We start from the raw sequence: 24,784 nt of genomic DNA on the forward strand, positions 1-24,784 counted from the left end.
AAAAAAAGCATTGTCAGGTGTATTCAAATTATCAAGAATAATAATGAACAGTCACACTTTATTTTGGTCACATTTCGGAGACAACATTGCTGAAATGCTTTACAGCATATTGCACTTCTTGGAGAACAGATTAAGATGAACTGCTTTTTTCCTGTTAATCTAGTTCTCACTATTATACACCACTTTCACAAATACTGCATAATTACAGACTGCCTCTCGTATACACAATTCATCATATACATCAAGCCAAAGCATGCCTGTTTTATCAAAATTCACAAAGCAAAAGGGACACAGCACAAATATACATAACACACACACACAAAATCATATCACTTTTCTGTCTTTAGACTCATTCCACCAGTTCCTTTTCTCATTGTGCTGAATTCTCATGTCTTTCAAATGTCATAAATACTTGTGCACAAACAAGGAAGATCAGGCTCAACTGAAACCCTACATATACTCCATTTCTGATCAGAAGCAGACCAGGAAACAAACTGCTTTGACTTGCAGGGGAAAAAAAACAAAACATCCAGTATAAAGAAAAATCTAAATATTTAATTTCTACACTGATTGTTCAGTAGGTCTGTGTGTGTTCAGGCTTTGGTATTCACAAAAATAGAATAATTACACAATATTGTTCCTTGCCCTATAGGGCCCAGTTTACAATGGTAAAGAACACTGTTTATTACAAAACATTTTGGGGTACAAAGTCCACCCTTCTGTCATATTACAGTATAGTAAGTGTCTCTGCCTTCTGACATGAGTATGTATTATTGATCTTTAGTGATGAAAAAATTTGACAGTGGAGAACCACTTTGTGGTACCGTGTAGATAAAAAAACAAAAAGACAAGACAAGGAAAAGGAGATCTGTGCGTTAGCTGGAGTTACACTGATCTCAAAGCACTATAATGTCTCCAGAGCACCGCTCACAGCAGTTAAAGGTGATGTTCTCGTAGCGAGTGTAAGGGTGGAAGCGCCCGATACTCTTCTTGTTGAGCAGGAAAGAAGTGGTGGCGTCAGGAATGGCTGAGTCACCCTTGGTGTCAGAGCAGGAGATGGGGTCCAGAATCCTGAGCACCTATGAGGCAGATGAGAAACGGTCTCAGAGAGAGCTCCATTCATCCGGATCTGAATAGTGACACCCCACCTCCCCGAGACACCGGATTCATAATGCCACAAAAGCAAGAAAGGGAGAAATTAATCATATGATGATAAATGTACTACCTTCTCTGCCATCTTCTCAGCCGGCGTGTTGCAGAGTTCTGAAGCCTGGCTGCTCTTTGCATTAGCATTGCCAGTGATGCCACCTACATTTCCCAGCAGATGGGAGTTGATGGCATCAGCCAGCTTGTGATTGGCTGCAGCCAATTCTCCAGTACTGAGAGGCTGGGCACTGGGGTAGTAGGTTTGCTGTCTGCCCCACTGCAAGGACACTAGCAGCTCCTCCAGAGATCTGCCAGACACACAACACAATTGCGAGCTGCAAATATCCGCACAGGGTCCAGTACTCTTCGCTTAATGTAATTTGCCTGCAAATTAACAGAGGCGATGCAGATTTCAGCTTTTGTTGATTGTCCAGGACCTAATAGATAACCTCGACTGACTTCTAGCCAAAGTGTAGGTCTCCTCAGTCTTACCTGTGTGTGTGCATCATGTCTCGGGAGAACTCCTCCCTCTCATGCAGCAGGTCTTGGATGGCACTCTGGGCCTTTCTAGTTTGCCGATGGAGGGCAGCTCTGGCGTTGGTCAGTTCCTCCGCCATCACTCTAGAGTTAGCGTGCAGATGGCAGTTAGCTAGGAAGAGGACTGGGAATATTACTTACAACACGTATTCTGCTGTAGATTACTAGCTGCCTGAAAAGTGCAGTACCCTTGAAAATTCAGTAACACTGTTGCTCAGCCTGAGCTCGTTTTACTGCCTCAAGCCACTCACCGGCTGGCCAAGAATTTGCTCCTCCAGACGTCGCACTGGATGCTCATGCGCTCCAGCTGCTCAGCGGTGTGGGCCAGGCTGCGGCCCAGTGCCTCGTTCTCCAGGATCAGCTGGTTCTTTTCTCGGGACAGTCGCTCAAAGTGGTACTGCAGGTCGTCGCCCACTGACGCCACCAGGAGCTTCTTCAGCTCCCTGTTCACCTGCACGTGAAGGTAGAGGGCCGGTGGTGGCAGTCAAATGAACTAACGTGGCATAATATTAAAAAAAGAAAGGAACTTCCGGTCAGACTACTGACCTCCTTCTAGCTTTGAAATTATATGAAGGGGAGGTTTTACACGTAGAGCACTCAAACCAAAGAATTCACTTTAATTCTACACTTCATGACTCATAATATACAGCCAATCCCTCTTGGGCAGGGCTAGAGAAAGTTCCATCTTTTAACCATTTTGTGTGAACCATATACTCCCGTGAAGTGAACCCACCTCTGTCTGGACACGCAGCTGGTTAGAGAGGCCCTCCTTGTCCTGCAGTAGTCTGCGCTCTGAGCTCTGGAGCTTCTCCAAGGCGCTCCTGTAGTCGTGCGGCTCAGGGGAGGGGGAGGGCGAGGGGGTCCGCTCCTCTCCGTGCAGGGGGGAGCCCCTATCTTCTACCTTGCTGTCGGCGGCACGGCCGCTGCGGCTGATGGCGGCGCGGGGCACCACGATGCGCACGGCCTCCACCTCTGTGCATGCCTCCCGGCTCACCTTGCCCAGGTGGAGGACCCCTGGGGAGTGGGCAGATGGTGGAGCAGGCCTTGGACACTGCTTTGGAGGAGATGCCTTCATGGCTGGGGAGTCCACCGACAGCTCTGGGGCCACCGCTGGTTTGTCTGTCTCCATGCCATCACCAGGGCCACGAACAGACACGATAGCCAAGTCTGGGAAGGGAGATGTTTACCTTGAGATTAAGCGAATTGATTGGCTAAAAAATCTGATAGGTTTGCACGCCTGGCTGGCTGGCTGAGAGGATATTTTGATTGCGTTGTTGCAGATATGTAAATAAGACAAAATGAGATTGTATGGAGGATTACTTACTTTTCATTGCTACATCAACAGACATGGTAAGAGAAGAATGCGTATTATGTAAAATCTTACACGGTGTCAGTCAATAGGATTTGCTTTGTGCCCTGAAGGGGGAAAGGAAGGGAGAGGGGGGAATCAATAAAGAATCCTTTAATAATTTCGAAGAATGAGGGTATAATAACAAAAGTCACAATTCTTAATAATGGTGAACACACTTAACATGTAAGGGTTAAGGCACAAACAAGTTAACTAGCTACCTACTCTAGGCACAAAGTGCGTAAGGTTGACGTGTGCTACAGGTTGAGGTATGGCTGAATAGTTTGATTCCCTAAGATACTAGCTAGCAGTTAGCTAGAATATGTTTGGTAGCGTTAGCCAACCTAGTGAACTAAGCAATACAAGTTGTGTTGTTCTAAGACTAGCTAGCTGGGTAGATACACAGATAGCTAGCTATGCTAGGTAAAGCACTGTTAAAAATATTTGATGCCAAAAAGATCTTGATTTTGTCTGATAGCTAACTAGTTAGCATTCCTAATAGCAGAAGTAGAGAAACACACACCTAGATAGCTAGCTAATGTGATGATAGTGCGCCGATGATATCAAGAGAGTATTCAGATTGTGAGTTTATTAATACTGTACTGTATATTAAGTTTTTATCAACTAATAATATATATATTGCGATAGAATAGCTAGGTTAAGTAAGACAAACTCTAGCTATGGTAGCTAAAGTTAGCTAACGTTAGCTAAAGAATCACCTATTTTCTTTTCAAATTCAGATGTTTTACACGTACATAGAGGTGTCAAGGCATGGAACTATCCGACTATAACAGTGAAACTTTTGTAATCAAATAGCACATAACCTTTTCCCCCAGTCACAAAGATAAGTTCTCCATTTCCATTCCAACAGCGGAAATACCCAGCAAGTAGTCTTCGTGGCAGGTGCGGAACTGCATTACTCAGTAAAGTGTTTCTTGAAGGAACCTTTTAGTAAACGGACGCTTGTTTTGTTCGTTAAAGAGGTTACATGTGTGTTAGGATCTAATGAGAACATAAAACAAAGTCTTATGCGTTTCCTTAACCACTGTATTACATATGAAATACAGCGACAGAACATATTTAAGAAAAAAATCGAGAGAGACACAAAAGTATCTGCAAGCTGTCATGTTTTGTTAGCTATTGTTTTGTTTTGCGGCATAGATCTAAATAGAAATAATTTCACCTAACTAACAGCTAGCTAGAAGATCTTCGGCATTGCTTCTTCCCATTGTGTCTCTTTCAGATCTGGGAACGGACTACAATGGGAGTTCATGGGCTATGGAGACTGTTGGAGAGCACAGGAAAACCCATAAACCCGGAGACACTTGAAGGGAAGATCCTAGCTGTCGGTATCCTTTCAGTATTCTTCATTAATCGCTTTCTACCACCAACGTTTCAAAACGGTCCAGAGAAGCACTGTACATTTTATATTCCACCATACACTTGTGTTTAGTAGAATGTCTTTGGTGTCCTTGATGTATTAATTCACAGACATCAGTATCTGGCTCAATCAAGCAGTTAAGGGGGTGCGGGACCGTGATGGCAACAACGTCCAGAATGCCCACCTCCTTACACTGTTTCACAGACTGTGCAAGCTGCTGTTCTTTCGCATCAGGCCTGTCTTTGTGTATGACGGAGACGCACCACTGCTTAAGAAACAGACCCTGGTAAGGTAAAAGCTGCAGTCATGCAGGGACGAACACGTTTTTTTGCAGCAACCTATAACAATATTGGAGCAGATTTTGGGCATACAGCCCCTGCATCCTAAGGGAATATAAAGTCCAGTCTGAAATGGCTGAGAGCAATTTTGAGCTCATCAGTGAATAAGCAGTTTAAAAATATTGCTCTTTCTGAGGCTATGCAGCATGTAATAAACTGTGGTCGCCCCTCAGGCCATCAGAAGACAGAGGAAGGAGGAGATGGCTCGCGAGTCCAAGCAGACCAATGAGAAGCTCCTGAGGACCTTCCTGAAGAGGCAGGCCATCAAAGCTGCTCTGGGGGACCGAAGGTCAGGACATGGACCAAGTGCCATTATTGCAAATGTAAAAGTATTAAAAACAGTAATACAGCATACAGCCACATATTTTTGCATTCTGTAGTCAAGAGACGATCCCCAGTATCTCTTCCGTGCGAAGGGATGAGGAGGACGATTTATATGTTTTACCAGCTCTGCCTCTTGTAGAGGAGAAGGAGAGTAGCAGGTAAGAAAACAGTACACTAGCTTTGCTGTTTTACTTTTTGACTTCCTACACTTTGAACACGACCCTGTTTTTATTGACCTCTATGGTAGTTCGGATGAAGAGGTGCAAGATGGTGGGGAAGAGACACCAGAGGCTTACATCGGATTTCAGGTGAGATCATGCTGTGAAATATGATCTAATGGACGGGACACGTGTGCGAAAGTTTGTTTACATTGCAAATGTATGTATTCGCAGGAGGAAGTCTATGATGATCCCAATTCCGTAGACATAAACTCTGAGGAGTTTTCTCTCTTATCCCCGGAGATAAAACATGAGATCCTGAAGGAGATGAAGGAGTTTAGCAAGAGAAGGCGCACGCTCTACCACAAACCTCCTGAGGTACTACAATGGGCCTGCTGTCCATTACAGCAGCTACAATTTATCACAGAGTTTCTTGATCCAGTTACTGCCAGTCAGTCCATTATTTTCTTTATCCCGCCTTGTAAAACACCCATAGCACAAGTAAAAATTAATACCTCCTTCAGCTGTGCTGAAAGAATAAAAACACATTAAAAACATGGAATCAAGGGAGGGGGATGTGACACCCCACTATATCGCCTCCACTCCCTGAGCACTCAGTAGCTCCTGTCTCGGCTCCTTGCAGAGGTCAGGTGACTTCTCTCAGTATCAGTTGGCGGGGCTCCTGCAGAGGAACAAGCTGAACCAGCGTCTGGAGGGGGTGGAGAAGGAGATGAGCCAGCGCAGCTGCGGAGACGTGGAGCAGCAGTATGGCCCAGGCGATGGCCACACCGTGGAGACCCAACGCCTCATCTCGGAGGACTCCTCACATTACATACTTATCAAAGGTCAGGGCACTGCCATGTGAGTCATGGTCTGGAAGAGACATGTCTGCTGGTTCACTGGTGATTACTAGAGGTGCAATTCTTAAAAAGTGGGAAAAAGAGTTTCTACTTCTCTTCTTTTTCATAGTACATTTTTTTGTCATGGTAAATAAATCACAAAAAGGGGGGTGGAAGTGAATAATTATTGAATGTGAAAGGTGGAAATAGATTAAAATATGTGTCTTTGGGTACTTTCCTTTGGTAGAAAAGAAGATGAATAGTTGAATGGTCATTTTTGACAGAAATCTTATGAAAGCCACAATGATTCTTTGTTTGTTTGTTTGCTGTATGCCTACAGGACTTCAAAAGACTGTAAAGGCTCCTGAGAGCCAGCCAGCAGCAAGTCCTTGGTCCAGTGGCCCCTGGTCCAGGAGAGGAAGGCCCAAAACCAGACCCGAGCCTCTCTGGCGCCCCGTTTCAGAGGACATCCAGGAGAAAGATGAGCCTTCTTATTCTTCCTTATCTTCAACCCCAAAACCAACCCTTTGCACAGAGGAACAGCTCTCAGATGGTGCACCCCCTTCTCCACGAACACTTCAGGCCATCCAGGCAGCCATGATGGACACTAGTTCAGATGACGACGAACTGGTGCCTAAAAAATCTGTCCAAAATGCAAGCAAACGATTAAGTTCTCAGGACGACAACGGGGGTGTCTCACCTCGCACTCTGCAGGCCATGCAGAGTGCCATGATGGATGACAATCCAGTTACTGAAGACCTCTGCAAAGATGATCCAGTTCACCAGCGGAAGTATGTCATCATCAGTAGCTCCGATGGAGACGATGATCAAGAAGATCGCGCAGTGATGGATAGGAGCAAATCAGCTGAAGCTCAGGAAGGGGGAGGTGAGGTTTCTCCTCGGACCTTGCTGGCCATTCAGAGAGCTATGGGGGAAAGTGAGCCTCCTCTTGCATCCTCTAACCATGGGGACCAGATGGATCTCTTGAGCAGCTCTGAGGGGGAGGAAATGGAAGAGGTGGTTGGAACGAGGAGCAAGGTTTTCAGATCTGCTGTGTCCTCCGAAAGAAGCGAGCATGGAGAAGATGAGAGGAGTAGCCGTCTAGAAAGTAAAGAACCAGCTGCTCTCTTTCCCTCCCTACACCTAGAGTCCCAAGTTAAAGCCGTTTGCGAGCTGGGTACATCTGGCATCCACACTTTGCTCCAAGATCAGAAAGCGACACATGAGCGAGGTGGCGTTTCTGAGAATGTCTTGCTGCAGAAAGGAAGCTTGGAAGATGCTAATGGCCAGAGTCCTCCAGATGTTAACATAACTGAGCAGAAAGAGGAGCGTAATGGACCGCTCATGATAAAGAGCGAAGATGAGGACAGTAGCTCTGAAGGTATCCAGAATACATAACACAGAACTTTTAGCTACTCGTTTTCTCTCAGTAGTCCCATACAGATTATTATATAAACTAAGATGTTTTATATTGTTATTGGTACAAAATCAAAAGTATCTCTTATGAATAAAATTGGATAATGATCATGGTTGAATACATGTCCAACTTAATTTCTGTTACGCTTACACAGTAATCTCATTAATCCACGATGGCCTTGTTGCCTAAAGTTTTTAAAAAAAAAATAGACAAAAGTCAAAGTCTTAGTGTGCTGCTTATATCAGTCTCCATGCTACTGTGATAAAGTGCACATCAGGTTTTGTCTCTTCCTGCTTACAGAAGGTTTCGTTGAAGTCTCAGAAGGGGAAGAAGCATCTGAACAGCGCAGTTCCATAAGTAGAGCAGCAGAGCCGTTTCAAACTACGCAGCTAGAGGTGCAGAAGAAGGACGAGGAGCATGTAGATAAAGAGGGGAGGCGAGAGGAATATTCGAGCCAGCCAAGTCCACACCTGCCCTTGGAGCAGCAGGACATCGAGCCTTCACGAGGAGCCACGCCTGCTCCCGCCCGCAGTGAATGGGACAGCATCGACGTGGTGCGTCTGCCGTTAGCTTTGAGCCCGCACGCTATTTGCCAATAGTTGAGTCTGAATATTGCGCGACAGCACAGCCGACAAGCTGCGACTGTTGGGTGAGCACTGCTGCGCTTTGTATTTTTGTCTGTTGGACCATCCTCTGGTGGGTTAAGGTAGGCTCTGAGTTTAATTACGTGTGCCTCAGATTCTGTTAAATTCAAGGCTTCCTGTGTAAAGAACTTGTGCTTATTTTGCACTTCTAGGTATCGGCATTGACTCCTGTATTTTAGTGGTATTCTAGCTCAATGGTATCTTGAACCTACTCTCCAACCTACTGTACTGGCCTGAATACATGCTATGAGTAGATGACGAAGCACTTTTGAGAGTCGCTAAGGATAAGAGCATCTGCCAAATGCGGAAAAATGGGGCACCGTCATCCCACATGTTCTCCATGCGCATGTCCTGCAGGAAGAGCTGGTGCAGCTGGAGAAGCACCTGCAGGTGGAGCAGAGCAGCCTACAGGGGCAGCAGCAGCAGCAGCAGCGCAGCGCCGCCACCGTTACGGGGCAGATGTGCCAGGAGAGCCAGGTGAGGCCAGCAGCACGCCTGCTTAGCGTGACGGCTAGTCTGCGTTTAGGTAAGGCGATTCCAGTCATTAAAATGGCGAAACTTCACATTTTTTACGTTTACGCACCATTTTTGTGCTTTTTCGTTTCTCTCCTGCGCGCACGTGCCCTCGGCCGTGTTTGGGGTCGGCAAAGGGAGAGTCTGGCAGCCGCGGCATGTGGTAACTGAGTCCAGATGTGTGCAAGCTGCCAGGAGGTTTGAGCCTCACAAACAGATGGTCCAAACAGAAATGACATCAGCTTCTGTTTTGGACCCCTTATACCTGATAACAGAAGGAGATGAAGGGAGTTTAGCAAAGCACTGGCGAGCCCATTGTTCTTCTCACCTCTTATGTTTCTCTGTGCTGACATGAGCTAAACCGCCAAGGAAAGGGATATTTTAGAACGGACCTCGAGTTCTAAGACTAAAACGTGTTGTGAATGCGTGTGCGTGCGTGTGCACGGGTTCGTGATTGGCAGGGATGGGCCTGACCACCAAAGCGGGTGGCAGTGGAGGTCAGATGCATGCAAGCGGCCAGGGCATTAATGGGCCTGGGTATGAAACGAAGTGAGAGACAGACTGCTGCGTAGAGAAACGTTTTTGCTGGTGGTATCGTGGACCTTTTAAATGGCCATTGCTTCCTTTATTTGTTTCTTCATTTAAATTCATTGGGGTGTTTAGGAAACCTAAACCTGCGTCCACAAATCTGAATAATTGGAGGTGTTGCAAAGTACAAACTGCACCAGAATTTCCTGGATATTTAATATATATTTAATAGAACACGAGTTTGTCATTACTCTAACAAGGTCTCTGTACAAGCATTACATTTACAGAGTCTACAGGAGTAGAATTGTGTTAGGAGTTATAACAATATACAGTGCCAGTCAAAAGTTTCAACCCGCCTGTTCTTTACCACATTTTAGATAATATTGAAGACATCAAAATTATGAAACCACAAATATGGAATCATGCACAGACCAAGTGTCAGACAAATCTAAACTGTCTTCTGTTTTTAGATTATTCAAAGTAGTGCCCTTTGACTTTGGTGACAGCTTTGTACACTCTTGGCTTTCCGTCAGTCGGCATCATGAGCCATCTGGGAGGCTTTTCCAGCACATCTGAAGAACTTCCAACAAATGCTGAGCATATGTTGGCTGTGAGACTAAAGTTCTAAATGAAACTTTTTTTGGCAGGCGTGGTGTTTCCAAACAAATATTTCTTGGGAAGAAATTTATAGAACCAAATATCTCGTAAGACAATGAAAAGATTATTAAAGAAATGCATTAATTTTGGGTGTTCCCAAACCTCCGACTTTGTACGGCACTTTGATTTGGGAAGCAGGGTTTTACCGGCCTGTGTTGGGACTATCAGTAGAGTGGCTGTGTGCTGGGTGCAGGAGCTGCTGCAGCTGTTTGGGGTTCCCTTCCTGGTGGCCCCCATGGAAGCCGAGGCCCAGTGCGCGGCGCTGGACCGCAGTGACCAGACGCACGGCACCATCACGGACGACAGCGACGTCTGGCTCTTCGGAGGACGCCACGTCTACAAAAACTTCTTTAGCCAGAATAAATATGTAGAGCACTACCAGTATGTGGACATTCAGAACCAGCTAGGTGAGGGTCAGCCGCTAGACTCGTGGACTCAAATAATTGTTTGCATTTATACGGACGTTTCCTGATATAAACGTCCTCTTCTTTGTTCCTGTTGGTCCAAAATCCTTTTTTATTTGATGGAAAAATGGCATTTTAGCATTTGATTGAAGGTTAAAAATGTGTCCTGTACTCTGGCCTGTACTGTAATGTGGATGGCATCACATTCCATTCCTGTAGGACTAGACAGGACCAAGCTGATCAACTTGGCCTACCTGCTGGGCAGTGACTACACCGAGGGTATCCCAGGGGTCGGATACGTCACAGGAATGGAGATTCTGAACGAGTTCATTGGGTCTGGCTTGGACCCTCTTACTCAGTTCAGGTCAGAGATGTTGGTAGTGCTGGTTAAGTGAAATTCCATCCCACACAAATAAGAGAAGACTTGATTGCTAGTTTGGAAACAGCCAGTGATATATGTTATCTTAGCTAGATTATGCATCATGTATGCATCAGTTAGTAAGCACTGGCTAGGCTTACACTTTAAAGTAAAAAACGAAAAGCAAAAACAAATGTGAAAAGGCTGATTTTGCCTTATTGCTGAAATCAGTGTGCTGGTATTGTCACACAGTGCGTGGTGGAATGAAGCTCAAAGGAATAAGAAGCTGATAGCTAATTCTAAGGACACCAAAGTTAAGAAAAAATTGAGGAACTTGAAACTGCATCCCGGTTTTCCCAACCCTGCTGTCGCCCAGGCTTACCTCCAGCCCTCTGTAGACCAATCAGAAGGCTCCTTCAGTTGGGGCAGACCACAGCTGGATCTAATCAGGGAATATCCTTTTACAGCTTTGATAAATATGTTGTAATGTTTGCATGTTCTCTCATCATGGCTCTTCAGTTACTTGTAAGCATGAGGTGGTGTATATAGAGTATTATCAGTGAGAAATGCTTCTTAACTAGTCCTTAAGTTTTGCTATAGCCATTTTGGTTGGAACAGCAGGAAGACAGAAGAGATTCTGCAACCCGTGCTTAAACAGCTCAACATCCAGCAGGTAAAGCAGGCCTTGAATCAAGTCATGAAGAACACAATACCTGGTGCAGGTGTACAGGGAGCTGGGATACGGTAAAATGTGAATCAGCGGGCCCTGAGATCTAGGGCGAGAAACACTAATACAGACACTAGTTCATTTCAGACTGTGATAAATATTTCAGTACTACAAATTCAGGATGAACTCCTGCTTAGGAAGACACACCTGCTGTTATTATCAAACAGCAAAGAGAAGGCTGATGTCAGATGAGGGCTTCATGCCTGACTACGCTAATGCATGTCAAATGATGTTTCGCATGCCTAGTAGCTCTGTCAGCTAATAGCATGGGTTGACTCTCCCCCAGACACAACTGCGCATCGACTCGTTCTTCCGTCTGGAGCAGCAGGACAGGCAGGCCATTCGTAGCCAGCGCTTACGCCGCGCCATCACCTGCCTCAAGAGGAAAGAGCACGAAGGAGACGATGCCGAAGAGGAGAACAGCGAAGACGCAGAAATCTCCCCGGTCAAGAAAGGGAAGAAAGGAGCTGACCGAGATGGGGGAAGAGGCGTTCCACCTGCAGGGCTGTTTGGAGGAGGTTTTATTGGATCCAGCACCTACGACAACAGTCTGGAAGAGGGGATGAGAGAGGCAGGGTGCTCCAGAGAGGTGGGCGGAGCAGTGGAGGAAAAGCAGCCTATGGCGTCAAAGGACAAGCTCTCGAAGGCGGGGTCAGGTTTCAGCAGCAGCTCCAGCTCGGAGGATGAATGCAAGCACGGGCGGGGGGCTGCCATGGTTACCGCACGCTCTGTGTTTGAAGGGATAGCGAGAGGGAGGGGGAAAAGAGGAAGACGAGGTGGAAGAGCAAAGACCAAGAAAAACATCTAAAGACAAAAAGTATTTGGATGATACTCATGGATTTCTAAGAAGCAAATGGGACAGCGTGTGAAATGATGACCTAAGGCCTGGAATGGAATGAATAATTCAGCATTAAATTATGTGGAGAAATTAGAATTACATTTATTACATTTGTTAGTATGTTTAAACTTTCGATTTGATTGTTTGTAAGTATGTTTTGTTTATAAATGTTTATAGTGAATACAGAAATTACCTTTAACCCTTTGGTAAAGAGTTTGAGTGTTACGTGACTTTTTATTCCCATCAGAGCTGTCTTTTGTCATGAGTAGTATCCTACACAGCATAAACATCATCACTGCATAGAAATGAAGGCGTTAACTGTTGGAGGACTTTCTAACACCAAGAAGGGACCTCATTCTGGAAGATTCCTTTCGTCATGGGTTTGATGGCCAGATATATTAAACCAAGTTCTTAATGACTGCACTGCTCCTTCAGTGAGAGAGAGATCTATTAAAAGCCTGCATGAAGCAAAGCCATCTATGGGCATATCACATTTGATGCTGAATCTCATCTGTATTTCCCTCCAAGTATAACAAACATTTACATATGAGTTGTGATGTTCAAGAAAATGCAGAACCTGTTCCCCAAATGGAAAGTCACTTCTCTGTCATGTAGGGTTCCATGCTCCCTAAGCGATTCTATAGGCCAAAATGTACTGACCATGAGCTGTTCATGCTTTAACCAAATGTTTCCAAAGACCCCTGGTGTGAGGTGAACCCCAAATGGCCTTGGCACAAATGGTCCAAATCTGAACAAAGGGTTCACTCTTATAACCAAATATACAACCAAATACAGAGTTCACAGCCATAAATACAAATTAATAATCAAAAATAATCAAACAAAACAATTGAAATAATAAGAATATGCTACATATCCAATCCCAACTATCAGATTTTAAATCTGCAGCCTGTATAACTGAGGGAGCCATTGTTTTCATAATCCTATCTGGTTTCTAAGTTTCTATCTAAGGCCACTGTATCATGTTTCTTTCTTACTTGAAATGTTAATGTGGCAGGTGTATATGAGTGTATGAGATGCCTGTCATGACCATCCTTAGCAGTTGTTCTCTAGTATCTAGTAACCCCATTACTCTGGTTGACGTACTTATCTGAAACTCCGCCTAGCAAGTCTAACACTCAACACTGGACAGGGGGAAGGAGCACAGAAGTGTGAAGGCACCATTTTCAGACTGGTTCACCTCCCAAAACACATACAAGTCTATGAGTCTACATACAATCATGGAGCAGGAACCTACAGAGGAGACTGAAATTAAGGGTGGGTGACAATGGAGATTATTTTTTGTGATTATACTGACTAAGGAAACGGCCGTTGTAACAGCATTTATTGTGATGAGATAATCGGCATGCGTGCTCCTGAAGGTGGGCGTAGCTCAGTTCGTGTTTCTGCTGGTGATTCATGCCTGTAAATATCTTTACCAGGATATTTCCAGTCAGTCACTTTATTTTATCAAAACACAAATAACACTGAAAGTCTCGTTTTCATCAGAACCGACATCAAGACAAACTTGACTGTAAGAGCAACTTTAGAAGTCCTAAGCAGTTGGGAGGTTTTAGTAAGAGTGCTGTGGATTAAAGATGCAAAGCGCGCATAGAATAAAATACTAATAAATTACTTTGTGCATAAAACTGATTTCTTCATACCTTTTTTGGTTCCACTGGAGGCTAGGAAGCTGTAACGGTACATGGGTTATATAGCGCCCCACACTAGCCCCTCTGTGGTTACGTAATACCACAGCTGTTCCTCAGCTAAAGAATTTAAGATGTCATGATTTAATAATAGAACATAACAGTGGGTCTAGGATTTTTGTCATTCCTTGGAGTGCTGCAATTGTGTCTGCACATTTAACAATATATCATGTGAAATCACTTAATCACTTTATTGAAGCTTATAAAAACTGATCACACGCTGTGAACCAAATTGAGGTGCTCTTAATTAAGTCTATATCGCTTTTGTTTAACTTCAGATCAAGGTCGAATCAAATTCCAGTTGTCGTGATGATATGCTCAATGCTGCAGAAACTACTCCAGGTGACGAGCTCGCAGCAGCTATCATGGAGCGACACTTCCTCCCCTCCCTCATCAGGACGGAGACATGGGAGGGCTACACCTTTGCTGACCTGGAGATTAAAATCAAAGAGTCCACTGATTGTTATGGTGCTGTGCTGTGGCCTTCAGTAAGTCTTATTTTCCCAAATATTTCACAAGCCTATTCGAACATATCTTGAAGGAGTGTTAATGATTATTTATTTAATGTTTTATTGTTGTTGCTTTAAAAAGGCCATGGTGTTGTGTCATTTCCTTGACACTCATCAAGACAAATACAAACTTGTGGATAAGAATGTCATTGAGGTCGGTGCTGGAACAGGTCTCGTTACTATAGTGTGCAGCCTTCTGGGTGAGAATGACCTCACTATTTGCCTGATTATTTTGTGTATTGATTTCAGTGTATTGCTGGCAATATGTCAGTTGACTCCATCTGACTCAGTATCGGGGTACCGATGTGTAATTTATCATTTGCAGGTAACATCCACAGACCTCCCAGATGTTCTAGGTAACCTGCGGCACAACGTCAGCCGTAACACCAGGGGGCGTTGTCGACATGAGCCTCTCGTGACGGAGCTGAGCTGGGGCTATCAGCTGGAGGGACGCTTCCCCCGCGCCTCCTGTCGCTATGACTATATCATGGCAGCTGACGTTGTGTACGCCCATCCCTACCTCAACGAGCTGATGGAGACGTTTGAGCACCTGTGCTCAGAGGACACTGTGATCCTCTGGGCAATGAGGTTCCGACTAGACCCTGAAAACAGCTTCGTGGACAGGTTTCAAACTCGATTTCACTTGGAGGAGCTCTACGACCTGCCCAGCCTCCGGATCAAGTTGTACAGAGCACAGAAGAAGCGCTCAGACTCACAAAGTCAGTCAGGGGCTGCCACATAGACACAAGGACTATCCAGGATTGATTGTGTGTGTGTGTGTGTGTGTGTGTGTGTGTGTGTGTAAAATAATTCTCAGCAGCAACTAAAGACCCCTTTTCCCTATAATATAGGGAACATTTGCACATTATAACCTCTGCATAGAACCTGAGATCATTTATGTTATGAATTTCCATGAAATATGTATGCAGACATTCATGCATTTTTCATGTCACTGAAAACAATCTCTCATTTACATTTATAGCTATGTTTTTCAAACAACCTCCCCCAAAAACTGAATATAATTTTATTTCATTTGTAAGTCCACAGTCATAAGTAAAATACATGAAAGCTGGAAATGTTTTATTACTGGTGTGATTAAATCCTTGAATAAAGTTAAGCATGATAAACATTTCTATCATGTTTTAACATGTATAACACATTATATAAACTAAATATTTTAATCTATAATTAGTTATATCATGCTTAGCAGTTTGATTACTAAGCAAAACTGTCAGCTAACAAGTCTGTAAACACTTAAAATGTGTCCTTTACCCTGGGAAGCATGAGACACGTGGTTGCAGTTGTCATGGACCACTATTCTGACTGAGCATTCTGGCCATTATCTGAATTTCCAGTCAGTCTGGGAGTAAGCTGAATGAGAGCTGTGTTTCACACTTCAGTACCCCATCTACTTACCAATGCGATTTTATAAGTGAACATATTTTAGCTCTCTGAGAAGGAAAAGAAAAATTAAAACATGCAACAGGTTAATGTTGCTTTAGAATACTGTGAAGTCACTCTGTTGATACACTGCTCATCCCATGCACTCCCTTTATAGATCAGGGTTGCATTAAGTGGTTTTATAATACCAGTTGTATTTAGTGATTTGGTAAAGCATCTGGTTAAAATAAACATAGCCCCAATCATCAGAGTAAGCAGAAGAGGTCTACCACTATTCTATTATGGCAAGAATTCACATGAGGGGCGGCGAGGTAAATTAAATAAAATATGTAATTAAATGCAAAAGCAAATCGTTTTTAAATTGTAGCTGAGTAAGACTTTTTTTCAGTGCCTTGAATGTAGATATTACTGTATAATAATATCGATTTTAAATCGTTATTTAAAAATCTATAGCTACTGTTTGATTAACAAGGTTTTGAAGCATTTTGTACAGATGCAAACTAAATATATGAACACTGTACACTAGATACAGTCTGCAAATCAAAAATGGCCCATCATTTTTGCTGGAGAAACATGTGAATTTGGAATATGTGGGATTTCATTTAAAACATATCGACTTATTCAAATCATATTCAAATAACAATATACTAAAGCTCCTAAAGAATGTAAATGGACAAAAAAAAGTGTAGAAAAATACAAAGATATTTTTCATCGTTCATATCTCAGCTATTACATTTTCCAGGACAAGACTTTTAGCACTTGATCTTACATGAACGTGATTTGCTTGCCCACTCCCAAGCACAACATACGTGCGATCTGTGTACTGAGCAGCAACATCAACTTTTTCCCTAATATGCACTTCATGGCTTTCAGAGTTTCTGACAACAGAACTTTAACTTAAGTAACTAGGTAAACTTAGACTACACTCCTGGGGGGTTCTCTGGTTGCAGCGATATGTTTAGCTTTGGAAACTAAACCTCTCTAGCAAAAAGTAGAACAACAAGATGACAATAAATCGAAATCGTTATCCGAGGACTTTTAACCAAGTTTAAAAATGAGAGCGCAAATGTCAGCAGGTCTATATCAGATAAATGGTACTACCATATAAACCATAGTGCTGCTACTTCTTTTGATATTCAGCACCCACAGGCTTGACAAACAAGGTCTTAAAACCTTTTGTGAACTTATTCCTTTCAGTCCCAGCGCTGATTTATTTTCTGTGAGCGAGTGCGCTCGAGTACATTTAGGGGCATCTGAATGGAATGCAGAATGCAACACGGGCTCTGAATTCTTGTTCCCGGCACTTTTCAAACCAATGTTACAACCGTGTTGGAATATGGCATTTTATCTTCATTTTATCAGTTTTTCTTATTCACCTGTACATTTGAGCACTTTTATATCCATTTTTCTTACCCTTTTGTTAAAAATATAATCTATGTATTTGAAGTTTACAATTCTATTTCCTGCTACTGAAATCCTGCAGTTTGACAGCCTTCTGTCCGTCAGATCAGCTCTGCCTAAATCCCAACTCTATATCCTACCCTTTGACATGTATACCTTTTTGGCCAAGAAGCATTGTTTGTGTGATTATGACCACATTACTTCGCATACATCTGTCCTACATAACTCATCCCTCATGAACTGTCCTGCAGACAGTGAGCTCATTCCATCTTGAGCAAAGGATAGTTACTGTAATTAATGTTCAGAACTGGTTGGTTAGGCCTCAAAATACTTTGTAGTAGTTAACCAATGAGTTCACAAGCACACTCACCATCTACATACATATGTACATGTGCGCATGTATGTACGTGTGCATATATATATATATATATATATATATATATATATATATATATATATATATATATATATATATATAGTGTGTGTGTGTGTGTCTGTCTATCTGACATCTGACTCCATTTAGGAAATATTACATATCATTAGATACACTTAATGAATTTCCCAGAAGGGTTGTGTGATAGGTTTCATGTTAAATTGTGAAACATTGCCATATTAAACATTTATAAAAAATCTTAAGAACCAGTTGAATAATATTAAACTGGTGGTTTGGTGATTAAAAACCTGGTCACTGATGTGGGTCTTAGAATATATGGACATACGTAAAGGGACCCTAGTGAGTGATTTAGTGAGGAGACATGTGATATGCACATCATAAGGTTGAACTGGGCAACAAAAGTCTGCTGGTTGCATTACAGGGTGCACTCAGACACACGCAATACACAGAATTTCTGTGACATTATGGGAGATATCAATGAATACATCAAGAAACAAGTGTAACCCAAAATATGTTCTTGTCAAAATTAATTGCCAAAAGATTGGTATGAAGTGCTGGACACAAAGTTACATTTGGCGAACACATAAATGACTGGGTAGTTAAAATAGCAAATATATTTTTTGGGTTAGGTAGTGATGAGGGAAACAGGAGAGGATACAGAGAGAATTTAGACCGGGAGGCCAACTGGTGTCAGGGTTACCCAGGATTTCCACATGGTATGAAGGCATGCAGTGGCTGTTGTACTGGGTTTCCCTGCTGCAGGATCCATTAAGGACACAATTGTCCTATACACAGAAACAAAAAAAATAGACATTATGAGATACGAAACACATGCCCGTTTTCAGATAGAAATGCTACATATGCCACTTCAGAATTATTCAAACCACAAAAACAAGGATGAATCAAAACATGCACAATGCATGTTGTAAAGGAAATACCAAGGATTTGGTATTATCCTATATTATATTAGCATAATACCAAGGATTTCAACTGCTTTTTACATGTTTGCAAGCTGAATAAGTGTTATAAAACTGGACATGTTATCTCAGTCACATTGCATGATACAAATTATATGAAGTCAGATTTACGTGTCACCCTGATTTAGTGCCATCATCCTTGAACCAACATGTTTATCATCATAGTCATGCAAGTGCCAATGCACTTTCCTCAAATAGCACCTCCCCCCCCACCTTCCAAATCCCTCACTGTCTTTTTCTCTCTATTTGTTTGTATGTCTGTGGGTGCATCTGCTCCCAGTATCCCTTTCTAAACACGAGGTAGGCTTTGCTCGATGCTGGGAGTGTCCTGTTTGATTTTGTTCCCATATAGGCCTGTCTTTGAGAAGACTGAAGATGCAGTTCAGAGCTCCTGGATACTTTGGGCACTGCTGAGTGAAGGTGAGTGTAGTGTTGACTTTATGGGACTGCAGTGTGGGCTTCCTCCTCTTGGGCACTTTAGTTTTAGCACTTTGGTTCATGAGCTTGAGGTTTTACCACACTACATAAACATTACAAGCTAGGGTTTCACTTTTGAAAAACTAGAAAAAACTTTACTTGCCGAGAGTGGGAAAATATGGGACTAAAACTATTAAAATGCATCTTTTTACCAATGATGTTTTACTTGCATGCACCATGGTCTTCGGCAATTTTAAGTATTAAAATTAATTTCCAATGACAGCTTTTTAAATATATTTAAAATACATTTCTAATGAACTGAGAATCACATTTCTAACCAGATGGCTACACTTGTCAATGTGAAGGACCAAATTTTGACACTTTAATGTGACTGTTCTCACACCTTCTTGATTAAATATTATGGTCTACCAGTGTGAAGATATTTGTGTGTGAGCAGAGAAGGTATCATGGGAAGAGAAGATGGCAAAGAAGAAGAAAATGACAAGCAATCTGGTTGGTGTATTCAGAGAGCTGAACAAAATTTGGGGACTCTATTAAGCAGTGTTAGCATATGCATTGCTGGTATAACATACTGTGAAAGATTAGACTGTCCAAAAAAATGTAAGGCATTGTACAGTAACCTTTTTTTTGTATTCTTGTTTTAAGGGTCAGCCATGTCCACCCTGGTGCATCAGAAAGCGTGGGAACCAAGTTTCTACTTCACAACATCAAAGGAGATTTACTACTATGCTGGTCATGAAATCTGTATCTGGGAATCACTAGACTCCTATGGCGCCATCATATGGCCAGCAGTGAGTGCACTATCTGATATTCATGCCTTTTTTCCTGAAGACACTTGTACCTCACAAGAGCTCTCTTGGGGTCTTTGCTCTAGTAAACCCAGCTGAGCTCATGAAAGGCTTAACATTAAAAAGACATAAAAAGTGAATCAGATGTTCTGGAACATCTATCACATCCATTGGCCTTCTGTCAGCTGCATAATCAATCAGCAGCCATCAAGTTGTTGAGCCTTGGTGCTTTCTCACCAAAGAAGAGGGCTTGAAAAACAGTTACATTAACAAAGTTGGCACAAACAGAACTGGTTAAAATTTGACTGCCAGACAGTTTATAATTCTAGCTCTTCTCAAACAATACACAGGCACTGGCTCTCTGTCAGTATCTGGACACTAATCGAGGGACAGTTAATCTGCTGGATAAAGCAGTGTTAGAAATCGGAGCTGGTACTGGCCTGGTATCAATAGTAGCCAGCCTATTGGGTAAGTGATCTCATTTGCATACTGGTTCACCGCTAATGTAAATAAATACGTATTGGTGTATTTGAGCAATGTTTATGTATGCGATTGGGTTCTTATGAACAGTGAGCTATCCACAGGTGCCTGGGTAACAGCTGGTGACCTTCCTGAAGTCATGTCAAACCTGAGAGGGAATTTGTCCAGAAACACAAGAGGACGCTGCAGATATACACCCCAAGCAGTGGCGCTCTCTTGGGGTCATGAAATGGAACAAACCTTTCCTCGCTCTGTTTATCGATATGACTATGTTTTGGCTGCTGACGTGGTATACCACCATGACTCCTTATCTGAGCTGTTACTTACCATGCACCATTTCTGCCAACCAGGCACAACCATAATCTGGGCAAATAAGATCCGGTTTGGATCAGATCTGATTTTTATTGAGAATTTTAAAAAAGCTTTCCATACGGTTTTGCTTGCAGATATGGGAGAGGTTAAAATTTACTCAGCCACCACAAAGGACTTTGAGGAAGGAATAAGTATCCCAGTGATGTCAAAAGAGGCATTCGGGCAGGAAGAGAGGAACAGAAAGGAGAGAGGGAGGAATTCCGAAGAGGGTGACGGTATCATCAGCAAGGCTAAGAAACAGGGTCAAGATCCTGAGGGGGCTGATTTAAAACCACAGTTCAGGCAAAATTTAAATCAATGGCAAAAGGAAGCACAGGTGGATGCAAATAGAGAGCTTAAGCAAGAGTCTGGGATGAGTAAAAATATAGAAGAGGAACAGCAGGAAGAATGGAAATTAGGTAAAAATTCACCTGTTGCAGAAAATCCACTGTCTGGAAGAAATGAGCAAAAAACCTGGGCAAAGCACAGAGATGTTGAAGGACCTGGAGGAATAAATAATACAGATTGTCAAACTCAAGAGAAAAGTGAATATGGGGATGACATTCAGAACTGTACTGAATCTTACACTGAAACAGACATGGTGAAAAACTCTGGTCAGTACATTTGGTATATGATGATAATTTTAAGACGTATGCTCTTACAGTGCCTTCATAAAGGAACTGTATATCCCTGAAAACCTACTATTATTATGCTTTTTACATTACATAATTATATTTTTTTCAACAGAATGTATCGACTCTGAGCGCAATGCACAGAGAACCTGGATGCCCAATGTGTATTATAAACTACAGAAAGAAATTCACTACTTTATGGGTCACAAAATTGCTATTGAAGAGTCCATTGATTCCTATGGTGGAATGATATGGCCAGCGGTGAGTTCTCTCGTTAAACAGAAAACAGACTTCAGCTCAGGTATCTTATAACTGCAAATGCTCAGACTATCCAAAATAAATTGTCAAAGTTAACGTGTTTGCTAATCGTGTGTGTGCAGGCAATAGCCTTGTGTAAGTTTCTAGAAACACCAGCAGGTCAACAGAAGATCGATCTAGTCGACAAGGAAACTCTAGAGCTGGGTGCAGGAACTGGATTGCTATCAATAGTAGCTACATTGTTGGGTAGGTCTTACCAGACTATTCAGAACTAAAAGCATCTAACTTGTACTAAGAATTGTAATTGGTTTGTAGGGGCCAAATTAACAGCTACAGATCTACCGGAAATCTTGGGTAATCTGAGGTGCAACCTGAATCGGAACACAAGAGGTCATCGTAGACATGAGCCTCGAGTGGCAGCACTATCCTGGGGTCATGACCTTGAGGAAACCTTCCCTTGCTTCAAGTATCACTATGATTATGTGTTGGCAGCTGATGTGGTCTACCACCATGATTACCTAACTGAGCTATTGTTTACTATGCGCTACTTTTGTCAGCCTGGCACAAATCTGATCTGGGCCAACAAGGTACGCTACCCATCTGACTTGGTCTTCATTGAGAACTTCAAGAAATCTTTCCATCACACATTGATAGCAGAGCTGGATGATGTGAGGATTTACTTAGCAACCCACAGGGAAGCAAATGCGGAAGATCGGCTACTGAAAGTGGTGAACAAAGAGGAAGCCATAGAAGACAAGAACAGTTACAGGAATGAAGAAATGAGAAACTATACTAAACAAAATGAGGAGCAGGAAGAGAAAGAGAAAGTGCTAAAACGGGAATATATAGAAGAAAGGCCAGGGAGTGAGGGAGAAGGGATCACTGCAGATAAAGAACACACAACAGGTGAAAAAACCCAAACAGAACAAGACTACGGCAACGGCTGTATAAAGTGGAACAAACAAATTGACGTGAAACAGACACAAAGTGAAGAACTTGTGGGGCATCAGCAGAAAGATGAGAATGAAGGACATTGCAAAAAGGAAGGCAAATACACTGGACAGAAGGAAACAGGATCTGAAAGTGTTGGGAGAGATCAAGATTCCCAGGACTGTAGCGAATCTGAATCTTCTAGCACTCAAACACAACAAAAAGGATCAGGTAAATATTAAAATACAAGTGCCACTATTACTCGCGATGTGTATATTTATTATATGTTTATTTGTGTGATTTCTTTACCAAAGCAGAGTGCTTGGAGATAAATGGACAGCTGGCCAATCAGAGGACTTGGGAACCCAGTTTCTATTACACACCTAGCAAAGAGATCCACTACTTCATGGGTCACAAGATCAGCATAGAAGAATCCTATGATTCTTATGGTGCCATGATTTGGCCAGCAGTGAGTTTTAATTGAAACCAAGAAAACAATTTTAAACATTTCCATTAATTTAGTGAGCTTTTACTTAAATTTGGTATGCAGCAAATGCCAGTTAACTTGAGTCATTGTAACCATAGTGATGATCATAAATCCTGTCTTCAAAATGTTTCTTTTTCTTAGGCTATAGCTCTTTGTAAGTTCCTGGAAACACCAGCTGGTCGACATGAAATTAATCTACTTGATAAGTCAGTTCTGGAGATTGGAGCAGGCACTGGTCTTCTCTCAATTGTGGCCACTTTGCTTGGTAGGTCCTATTATATTTGACTAATTAGTCAAGCATTTTGTGCAGATCAATGCATATTTTCAGTATTAAAACTGTTTACTTTGTTCTGAAGGTGCCAAATTAACAGCCACAGATCTGCCAGAAATATTGAGCAATTTGAGATGTAATCTAAATCGGAACACCAGATGGATTAGGAGACATGAACCTCAAGTGATGGAACTATACTGGGGACAAAGATTAGAGGAAAGCTTTCCACATTCCACACACCACTATGACTATGTGTTGGCTGCTGATGTGGTCTATCACCATGACTTCTTAGCTGAACTTCTAGACACAATGCATTATTTCTGTCAGCCTGGCACATCTCTGATCTGGGCCAATAAGATACGTTACCCATCTGACCTAATCTTCATTGAAAACTTCAATAAAATGTTCCATACCACCCTGATAGCAGACTCGGATGAGGTAAAGATTTATCGAGCTACACACAAGTCTTTGGAAGAAAATATTTTCATAAACTGGAAAATAAATGAAGAGGAAGGTGATGAAGAGGAAGAAGAGAAAAAGCAAGAGTAGACTGATAAGACTGGGGTTTGGGAGAATGTTCATAAATAGTGCAAAGGTTAAGAGCTGAAAAACAGGTCGTTATAGATGCAGAAGAGTGAGAAAAGTGAAAGAAACAAGATGAACTTTTTCAAATATTTAAGGAGAAGGGTGAAAATAGAGGAGACACTAGGTCAAAAGACACAATTGAGCACGAGGATGTGGTCTTTTCCACAGCAACAACGGAAGATGACCATCATGGAGAACATCAAGACTAATGAATTCCAACCTACAGCTGGTACTGAAATATAAGATAATTCATCAGTGCTTGAATATTTATAGAAATTGTTAGTGTTCTTAAAAGCAAATTTCCTAGGAGTCGCATCTCAACGCTTACAGGTGATAAAGAAAACTTTATTTGTTTTAGACTTAATTGTCAGATATCCCAGATACTGGATGTCTGCTACAAACTGAACAAAGACATTCACCATTTTGTAAATCGTGAAATCAGTATTGACTCTTATGGGGCCATGATATGGCCAGCAGTAAGTTTTCAAAATGTTACATAAAGAAGGTCCTTGCAAACTGTTAATGTATAGAAGTTCCTATCTGAATACTTACAACTCACAAAATAGTGAAGGAAATGCATTTGATGATGTTTTAAATAAAATATTACAAAAACTATTAATATTGTTTAATAAGTTTGATTCTTGCAAGCAGTAGTTCTTTGGTGGTTTTTAGAAACAGCAGCTCAAAAGATCAACTTACTAGACAAATCAGTTCTGGAACTTGGAACAAGGACTTGTTTCAACTGTAGTGACTTGGTGAGTCTATATACAGTAACGCTATGCAGGCCTAATTTTGGTGGTGTTGGAAGTGGCTGTACAGAACCAAACAAGTGATATAGATAGTAAAGTAGGTGCTGGAGTAACAGTAGCAGATTAGCTGGAAGTCTTGTATCGTGAATTGGACCACCAAGTGTTGTCAGTGATATAAACCTCAGGCAGAAGAGGTTTAAAAATCAGCTCCACGAAAAGATGATGCCTGAAAATAAGTGGCATATGGTGAAAGTAATAGTGCTCTCTCAA

The 24,784-nt window shown here is 42.2% G+C and overlaps 4 protein-coding genes across 10 annotated transcripts; 3 read left to right on the forward strand and 1 right to left on the reverse strand.

The window, feature by feature from the left end:
* Window positions 1–22: 22 nt before the first annotated feature.
* blzf1 (basic leucine zipper nuclear factor 1) lies at window positions 23–3,980 on the reverse strand. 4 transcript variants are annotated; one of them, XM_035534651.2, is made up of 7 exons: window positions 3,856–3,980; window positions 3,008–3,099; window positions 2,417–2,850; window positions 1,935–2,134; window positions 1,639–1,767; window positions 1,226–1,454; window positions 23–1,079 (listed from the first exon to the last, which is right to left on the reverse strand). In XM_035534651.2, exons 2-7 carry the CDS (start codon window positions 3,030–3,032, stop codon window positions 897–899), a joined length of 1,200 nt encoding a protein of 399 aa, XP_035390544.1. In that variant the 5' UTR covers window positions 3,033–3,099; window positions 3,856–3,980; the 3' UTR covers window positions 23–896. The 4 variants fall into 4 exon arrangements, 3 of the variants coding, with proteins under 3 accessions (XP_035390544.1, XP_026864847.2, XP_026864854.2); XM_027009046.3 differs by having other exon boundaries at window positions 3,787–3,891; XM_027009053.3 differs by lacking the exon at window positions 3,856–3,980 and adding an exon at window positions 3,751–3,846.
* ercc5 (excision repair cross-complementation group 5) lies at window positions 3,888–12,580 on the forward strand. 3 transcript variants are annotated; one of them, XM_081701125.1, is made up of 16 exons: window positions 3,888–3,934; window positions 4,275–4,380; window positions 4,523–4,698; window positions 4,924–5,039; window positions 5,131–5,232; window positions 5,322–5,382; window positions 5,467–5,610; window positions 5,876–6,077; window positions 6,412–7,452; window positions 7,789–8,042; window positions 8,490–8,609; window positions 10,024–10,237; window positions 10,454–10,598; window positions 10,845–11,044; window positions 11,180–11,265; window positions 11,606–12,580. In XM_081701125.1, exons 2-16 carry the CDS (start codon window positions 4,293–4,295, stop codon window positions 12,125–12,127), a joined length of 3,471 nt encoding a protein of 1,156 aa, XP_081557251.1. In that variant the 5' UTR covers window positions 3,888–3,934; window positions 4,275–4,292; the 3' UTR covers window positions 12,128–12,580. The 3 variants fall into 3 exon arrangements, with proteins under 3 accessions (XP_081557251.1, XP_081557253.1, XP_081557252.1); XM_081701126.1 differs by lacking the exon at window positions 3,888–3,934 and having other exon boundaries at window positions 4,277–4,391; XM_081701127.1 differs by lacking the exons at window positions 3,888–3,934; window positions 10,024–10,237; window positions 10,454–10,598; window positions 10,845–11,044; window positions 11,180–11,265 and having other exon boundaries at window positions 4,007–4,380.
* A 155-nt stretch (window positions 12,581–12,735) lies between these two features.
* On the forward strand, window positions 12,736–15,499 carry mettl21e (methyltransferase like 21e). The gene is made up of 4 exons (XM_081701128.1): window positions 12,736–13,432; window positions 14,194–14,351; window positions 14,455–14,578; window positions 14,696–15,499. The coding sequence occupies exons 1-4, from the start codon at window positions 13,378–13,380 to the stop codon at window positions 15,112–15,114; spliced, it is 756 nt and encodes a 251-aa protein (XP_081557254.1). The 5' UTR covers window positions 12,736–13,377; the 3' UTR covers window positions 15,115–15,499.
* Window positions 15,500–18,786: 3,287 nt separating this feature from the next.
* On the forward strand, window positions 18,787–24,384 carry mettl21ca (methyltransferase 21C, AARS1 lysine a). 2 transcript variants are annotated; one of them, XM_081701096.1, is made up of 11 exons: window positions 18,787–18,965; window positions 19,395–19,475; window positions 19,629–19,774; window positions 20,122–20,239; window positions 20,356–21,216; window positions 21,350–21,495; window positions 21,615–21,738; window positions 21,808–22,653; window positions 22,740–22,891; window positions 23,051–23,174; window positions 23,266–24,384. In XM_081701096.1, the coding sequence occupies exons 2-11, from the start codon at window positions 19,430–19,432 to the stop codon at window positions 23,727–23,729; spliced, it is 3,027 nt and encodes a 1,008-aa protein (XP_081557222.1). In that variant the 5' UTR covers window positions 18,787–18,965; window positions 19,395–19,429; the 3' UTR covers window positions 23,730–24,384. The 2 variants fall into 2 exon arrangements, with proteins under 2 accessions (XP_081557222.1, XP_026864709.2); XM_027008908.3 differs by having other exon boundaries at window positions 18,788–18,965; window positions 22,737–22,891.
* The last annotated feature ends 400 nt before the right edge of the window (window positions 24,385–24,784 follow it).

Source organism: Electrophorus electricus, chromosome 18 (assembly GCF_041902795.1).
Source record: "Electrophorus electricus isolate QZ-2024a chromosome 18, ASM4190279v1, whole genome shotgun sequence".
Lineage (NCBI taxonomy): Eukaryota > Metazoa > Chordata > Actinopteri > Gymnotiformes > Gymnotidae > Electrophorus > Electrophorus electricus.